Source organism: Cebus imitator, unplaced genomic scaffold, assembly GCF_001604975.1.
Source record: "Cebus imitator isolate Cc_AM_T3 unplaced genomic scaffold, Cebus_imitator-1.0 Scaffold389, whole genome shotgun sequence".
Classification (NCBI taxonomy): domain Eukaryota; kingdom Metazoa; phylum Chordata; class Mammalia; order Primates; family Cebidae; genus Cebus; species Cebus imitator.
The window spans coordinates 171,937-179,024 of record NW_016107704.1 but is presented as its reverse complement, the minus strand read 5'-3'; the positions used below and the strand labels follow the sequence as shown (position 1 = coordinate 179,024).

The following is a 7,088-nucleotide window of genomic DNA, read 5'->3' as shown; positions in this document are numbered from 1 at the left end:
ACATTTGGACGCTGATGTGCATGCCCTGTGATCTGTGCACACACATATGACATGTGTGTACACACCCACATTCAGGAAACATTTGGAAGCCATTGTGGATGCCGTGTCATCTGTGTACACGTGACACGTGCATACACACCCACATACAGGAACACAGACACATTTGGAAACCATTGTGGATGCCGTCATTTGTGTGTACACATGTGACATGTGCATGTACTCCCACATACAGGAACATGGAGACACATTTGAAAGCTGATGTGGACGCCCTGTGATCTGTGTGTACACACCTGACACGTGTGTGCACACCCAATAACAAGAACACGGAGATAGGCCAGGCACAGTGGCTCATGCCTGTAATCCCAGCACTTTGGGAAGCCGAGGCAGGCGGATCACCTGAGGTTGGGATTTCGAGACCAGCCTGACCAACATGGAGAAACTCCATCTCTACTAAAAATACAAAATTAGCCAGGCGTGGTGGTCCATGCCTGTAATCCCAGCTACTTGGGAGGCTGAGGCAGGAGAATCGCTTGAAGCAGGGAGATGGAGGTTGCAGTGAGCCAAGATTGCGCCATTGCACTCCAGCCTGGGCAATAAGAGCAAAAATCTCCGTCTCAAACAAAGGATAAAAGAAAAAACACGGAGATGCATTTGGAAGCCAGTGTTGATGCTCTGTGCGTTCAAATGTGACAGGTACGTGCACAGCCACAACCAGGAACACAGAGAGGGGTTTGGAAGCCAGTGTGGGCACCTGGGCCCTACCCCAAAGCGGCCAGCAGGCATCTCCTAAGATTGATTCTTGGACACATACCAGTGAAAGGAAAATAGAACTCGGAACCACAACTGACTCGGCCAAAGGAAAAAAAACTTAAGCTGAAAGCTGAATTCTGCCCAAAGCAGCCTTTCCTTTGGCGCCTGAGCTCAGGGTTTCAAGGAGAGGGTCGCGCGTCACAGCGCCGAGCCCTAAAGGCCGCCGGTCTTCCCGTGGCTTCCCTAAGGCCGTAGGTCCCGCTGCTCCTTTCCGCCGGCCACGTGGGTCGCACCGCCGTCTCTGAGGCGCTGAGGCCCTAGACGCCGTCCTCGGAAAAGGCGCGGCCACCGCCCATATCTGACTCCCGTTTTCTTCCTCCGGGCGCGTCCTTCACCTTGGCCACATCAGCTTCTCAATTGCTGGAGCCCGGCCTCGACATTTCTCGGCTTACGCCCCCATACAGTGGCGCCCTCCGAAACCCCAGGGCCGACAGGCCGGCTGGCCTTGTGCACCTACACTCTCCGAGGCAGGGCTGGGTCCGGAGAGCTGATTTGCCAAGGCGAGGGGCGCCGGGCAGCCCAGGCGGCAGGATGGAGACCTCGAGAGCGCGTCGGCTCCGGCGGAACGGAGCTTCCAGGGCCCGGGAGGGGTCCAGGACTCTCCGGGATGTCGGCGGAGGGCCGCGGCCCCAGCTCGGGCAGCGCGGAGCCCACCCCACGCCCTCCTCGGCCCTCGGCTCTTCCTGGGGCCGTGCCGCCCCTGCACCCGGGCGCCTTTCCGGGTAGCCTCGGAGGCCCTGGGAGAGCAGGGTCCGTTCGCCCGGTTGGGGGGCCTCCGAACGCTATTTCTGGGTGACAACCGGCAGGGCCCAGCGCCCTCGCGACCTCTCGGGAGTCCCTTCCCCGACGCCCGCGGAGCCGCAGTTGGGTCTCGGGGCCTCCTTCCCGCGGTCCGTCCGGCTCTAGGCTAGTAAGCCTTAATGACGTCAATAATGTGACTCCAGCGATCCTGAGGCGGTGGGAAGCGGCAGTGGCCACCAGAGTCTGCTCTCCAGGCGCGAGGGCACTTTCTCCTCAGCACCCGCGGGCTTCAAAGCTCGCGCCTCAGGCGACTGCGGCCAATGGGTTTCGCAATCGAGGTTCCGCCCAGCGCCCGAGCCGACGCCCCGCCCCCACGCCTCGACGCTCCGCCCCTTGCGTGCCCGCCCGCGTCTTGCAGCTCCGCCCCCAGCGCCCGCACTGAGTTTCAGCACTAGGTGGTCCGCTGCTCCTCAAGGCCGGGTGCCCCGCGTCAACCCCGAGGTCTCCACGCCCCGCCCCTCGACGCCAGTGGGCGGGGCTCGCGCGCTGGGCGTCGGGGCGGGACCTTGGTCGCGTCGGCCCCGTAGCCCGCGCGCGGAGCGGACCCTGCGGTAGCCTTTGGCCGTTAGCGCGTCTTGGGCTGTTGTCTTGGAGAAGCAAGATGGCGGCGACGGCGACCGCAGTGGTGGCCGAGGAGGACACGGAGCTCCGGGACCTGCTGGTGCAGACGCTGGAGAACAGCGGGGTACTGAACCGCATCAAGGTGAGGCCGGAGGCTGGGGCCGGGCCTGCCGGGGCCGGGCCTGCCGGGTCCGCAGGGCCTGCGTGGACAGCGGGCGTCATAACGGTCGCGGCGACGAGGCCGGCTTCTTGGCGAGGGGCCGGGGCCGGCGGGCACTGGGGGCGCGCCCCGGCGGGGTCTCCGTACTGCCTGCCCCATGGAGGGGGTCGGCTCGTTAGCTCGTGTGGCCCCGCAGTGCAGCGCGGGCTGTAGGGGCCTGGCCGGTCCCCTGCAGCATCCCGCGGGGGCGGGGCCTGGGGGCCACAAGGGCGACCCGCGGATGGGTCTGGGAGCGGGCCCCAGCGTCTCTTCCCCTGGCTCAGGCACGATCCACGGAGGGAAAGCAGCGCGTCCAGCCGAAGCGTGGGGGTTGCAGAGCTTGTGTGACTGAGAACGTTTCTGAGGGCGTTTCTAACCTCTGCACCTGCCGGCCCAGCTCTTTGGCTTACTGGTGTTTGTTGTTGGCTAAATGTGAGCTTGTGAAAATTGTCTTGAAATAATAATTTCTTGTTTCTTAACTATTTTTTCAAGGCGGAACTCCGAGCAGCCGTGTTTTTAGCACTAGAAGAGCAAGAAAAAGTAGAGGTATGAAGTTTCCAGGTTTTAACATGGCTGTATTCGTTAGTCCTTAATTTCTCATTCGTTAAAAACCGTCTCAAAAATAGAACTGTTAAGGATTATATTACTATTGAGAGAAAGCCAATATTAATCTTTTTTCGTGTAGCTTTTGAATTTGGGGGTAATCTTAAAGTTAAGGTAGTGCAGTAACTGATACCAATGCTAAGTCTCAAACAAAAGGTCATAGGAGTTTCTTGAAGAAATGGTTCCATTGTCAATGTTAAGTGCAGGTTCACTCGGAACCTTTAATAAGTTAATATATGTTATTAATCCCTATGAAATGGGGGTATATAGTATATGCAACTTTTCCCCAAATTATCTGACCACTCAGTTATTTTGACAATAAAAAGGACAGTGATTATTTTAAAAGTTCAGCCACTTCTCTGTATTAAAGTGGGTAATTTAACTTTTTCCAACTCCCAACAACTATCCTGAGTAAATATTCTGGAATTTGTCAACAAGAGTGGAACTAACATCAAAGTCTTTTTTTTTTGAGACGGAGTTTCGCTCTTGTTGCCCAGGCTGGAGTGCAATGGCGCGATCTCGGCTCACTGCAACCTCCGCCTCCTGGGTTCAGGCAATTCTCCTGCCTCAGCCTCCTGAATAGCTGGGACTACAGACACACGCCACCATGCCCAGCTAATTTTTTGTAGTTTTAGTAGAGACGGGGTTTCACCATATTGACCAGGATGGTCTCGATCTCTTGACCTTGTGATCCACCCGCCTCGGCCTCCCAAAGTGCTGGAATTACAGGCTTGAGCCACCGCGCCCGGCCCAAAGTCTTAAACTCTTGCTCTATGACAAATCAGTCTCCTGTTCTCTCACTTCTTTAGACCTGTATACCTAATCTTTAATTTCATCAAACTCTTTAGTTCTTTGTCCTTTCCATGTCTGTGGAAGCATCTTGGTCTTCTCTTGGTAACATTTTGGTCTGGACCTCTAATTACTTTGCCTTCCAATTACTTTGCCTTACAGTCAGTCATACTTGGTCTGGAAGAAATCTCAGTGGTCATTTAACCCAGCAAACTAACTCTTTTCCCACTTTGCACGTATGTGCTGCTGGAGAAAACTAAATCAACCATGTGGATTGCTAATGCTGCAAATTGGCAGGCACAGCCTCGGTAGCTCCTGAGAAGGCAGCAGTTCTGTTTTTCACCCTAACTGTGCAGTCACCCCTGCTTCCTTCTCTCTGAACACATGATCTTGTTACTTCCTCCACAGGGAAGATCGAAGCCATCAGATCCTAACTTTATGTCCTCCTGTTCCCCAATCTATTGCTCACCTGTGAAAAAGCTTACCTGTGTCTGTATTTATCTGTACCTCCTTCCTGCTTTAGAAGAATAGGCTTTGTCTTGTCCAAGAATAATTGCTCTGCCTATGTATACTCTCAAGTCTTTAATTATTTACTATATCTTTGACCTCTTCCTTTCTGTTGGCTTTTCTGTTGAGCTTGAAAACATGTTTAAATGACTATTAGGAGTAAACTGTTTTCCTTTATTCAGATTCTGCTTCTAATACCACTGTGTTTTTTTTTCCTTCACAGCAGGTTTGGTTTGCTTTGCTTTGGTTGTTTGAGACAGGGTCTTGCTCCTTTGCCCAGGCTGGAGTGCAGTGGTACAGTCATAGCTCACTGCAGTCTCAATTCCCTGGGCTGGATTTTTCCACCTCAGCCTCTGGAGTAGCTGGGACTACAGGTGTGCACAGCCACATTTGAAAAGAATGTGCGTGCTTATTCCATTTCTTATGTTCTGGGCTCCCCTTAGTCCCTTAAAATCTTAAATCTACCACTACCACCCTAAGTAATTTCTTTTGCTACAATCAAGAAGAATGTCTTAATTGTGAGTATATTTTAGTTCTTACCTATCTTAGTTGGTCATTGTGGCATTTGACATTCTTTTTTTTTTCTTTTTTTTGATACAAAGTCTCCCGCCCTGTCAGCCAGACTGGTGTGCAGTGGCACGATCATGGCTCACTGTAACCTTAACCTTGTGCCTTAGCTTTCCAAGTAACTGGAACTACAGGCATGCTCCACAACTCCCAGCTAGTTTTTGTTTTTAAAAAAACATGTTGTAGAGATGGGTTCTCTCCATATTACCCAGGCTGGTCTCGAACTCCTGGGATCAAGCATTCCTCCCACGAGAGCCTCCGAAAGTGCTAGGATTATGGGTGTAAGCCACCATGCTAGGCCTATAATTGACATTCTTGATTCCTCCTTCCTTCTTGAAAATCTCCTTGACCTTGGAGACTGTTTTCTGTTTTTTTTTTTTTTTTTCCTTTTGACCACTCCTTGGTTTCTTGCACGATCTTTTTCCTGTACACCTGACTGAGACTTATCCCACAGATGTCATTCTGTACTCTCACAGGCTGACCTTATTCATCTAGTGACTCCAGTCCTGTATCTTTCATGCATATTTCTCTCCTGAGTTTCAGACCTGTATGTTAAACTCCCCACTATATTGCCCTTAATGGGACCATCATTTATGTGGTAAGAAATCTAAGCATTTCTTAGGCCTTGCTCTTCTTTCCACCTGCTCAGTTATCATCTGGCTCTGTCAGGTTTATATCTGAAGTGCCCCTGAGGGAGTGCTCTGCTGCCTGCTTTGTGCTTGTTTTTTTCTTTTCCAGATTGCTTTATCCCCTTCCTACTCAGTAGTCTCCCTTTACATGTTATCCCTCACCGTCTCCCTAAAGTCCTTTTTCCACATTGCTCCTAGATTGGCTGTTTATAGTACACATCTGATCTTGTCCCTCCATTTTCTTTAAATATTTCAGTTGACTCAGTATTTTAGAATTCCCTGAACCACCCTACCAAATATCTTGATGATCTCACCTTTCCTTGTCTTTTAACAACTTTATTGAGGTATAATTGACCTATAGTAAATTTCAAGTGTTTAATAAACTTCAAGTGTACAATTTGATTTTTTAATAGTTAATTTATGCAACTGTGAAATGATCACCAAAATCAAGGTAGTGGACATATCCATGACCTTCAGAAGTTTTCCTCGTGCCCCTTTTGTAACCCTCTTCCCCACCCTAAACCTTTTTAAGAATTATATAAATGGAATCATAGAGTATGTACTCTTTTTTTTTTTTTTGGTCTAGTTTCAACATAATGCATTTGAAATTCTTTCATATTGTAGGATGTATTAATAAATCATTTCATTAGTATGTTGTATGGATATAAGAGTTTAGCCATTACCTGTTGATAGACATTTAGGCTGTTTCCAGTTTTTGAGTATTATAAATAAGGCTTCTGTGAACATTCACGTACAAGTCTTTGCTTGGATCTGTGATTTTTCTTGAGAAAACAGGTAGGGGTAAAGTGAGTAGGTCACATGCTAGAAATATTTGTGACTTTTTAAAAACACTATCAAATTGCTTTCCAAACTGGTTATGCCATTTTGCATTCCCGTTAGCAGTATATGTATGAGGCTGCCCCTGTGGTAGTAATTAATGTGGTCTTTAGGAAGCTTAACATGTGCTACCTGCCCTAGCCTGTTCTCAGCAACAGTCACAGGTTTGATGGCTAGAAGTGTTTTCTCCATACTTCTTTAAATAAATGTGTAATTAAAAAATAAGTCGGCCTGTGGGCCACATAAGATCATCTCACATTTCATGGTTAAACTGGGAATTACAAGTGTATAATTAAATTCCTGCTTATAGTAAGCCATGCTATAAATGGCAGGTATCTGAGATGACAGAATATCAAACTTCATATATTTGAAATAATAAACAGTTGTTTGCATTTAATTTTATTTCACACACGTATTTGAAAATATCTAGCTTCAGCCGGGCGCAGTGACTCAGCCTGTAATCCCAGCACTTTGGGAGGCCGGGACAGGTGGATCATGAGGTGAAGAGAGCGAAGCTGGGGAGAGATAGCAAGGGGAGAAATGCCAGATGTAGGTGATGGGGAGGAAGGCAGCAAATCACACCTCCACGTGTGTTCCTATGCAACAATTTTGTGTGTTCTTCACATGTACCCCAAAACCTAAAATGCAATAAAATAAATAAATGGGGGAAAAAAAAAAAAGAGATCGAGACCATCTTGGCCAACATGGTGAAACTCTGTCTCTATTAAAAATACAAAAGTTAGTTGGGCATGGTGGCTGTAGTCCTAGCTACTCAAGAAGCTGAG

General features: G+C 49.3%; 1 protein-coding gene across 8 annotated transcripts in view; it reads left to right on the top strand.

Moving 5' to 3' along the window:
- The first annotated feature begins 2,093 nt into the window (after window positions 1–2,093).
- CEP43 (centrosomal protein 43) overlaps window positions 2,094–7,088 on the top strand; it is a 44,517-nt gene continuing 39,522 nt past the window's right edge. For 2 of the 8 annotated variants that reach the window (XM_017508298.2, XM_017508294.2), the window contains exons 1-2: window positions 2,097–2,314; window positions 2,864–2,917. In XM_017508298.2, coding sequence (XP_017363787.1) covers window positions 2,213–2,314; window positions 2,864–2,917 — 156 coding nt within the window. In that variant the 5' untranslated portion in view covers window positions 2,097–2,212. Of the gene's footprint in view, window positions 2,315–2,863; window positions 2,918–7,088 lie in introns of all 8 variants that reach the window. The other 6 variants (XM_017508297.2, XM_017508301.2, XM_017508299.2 and 3 more) reach the window with 5 other exon arrangements.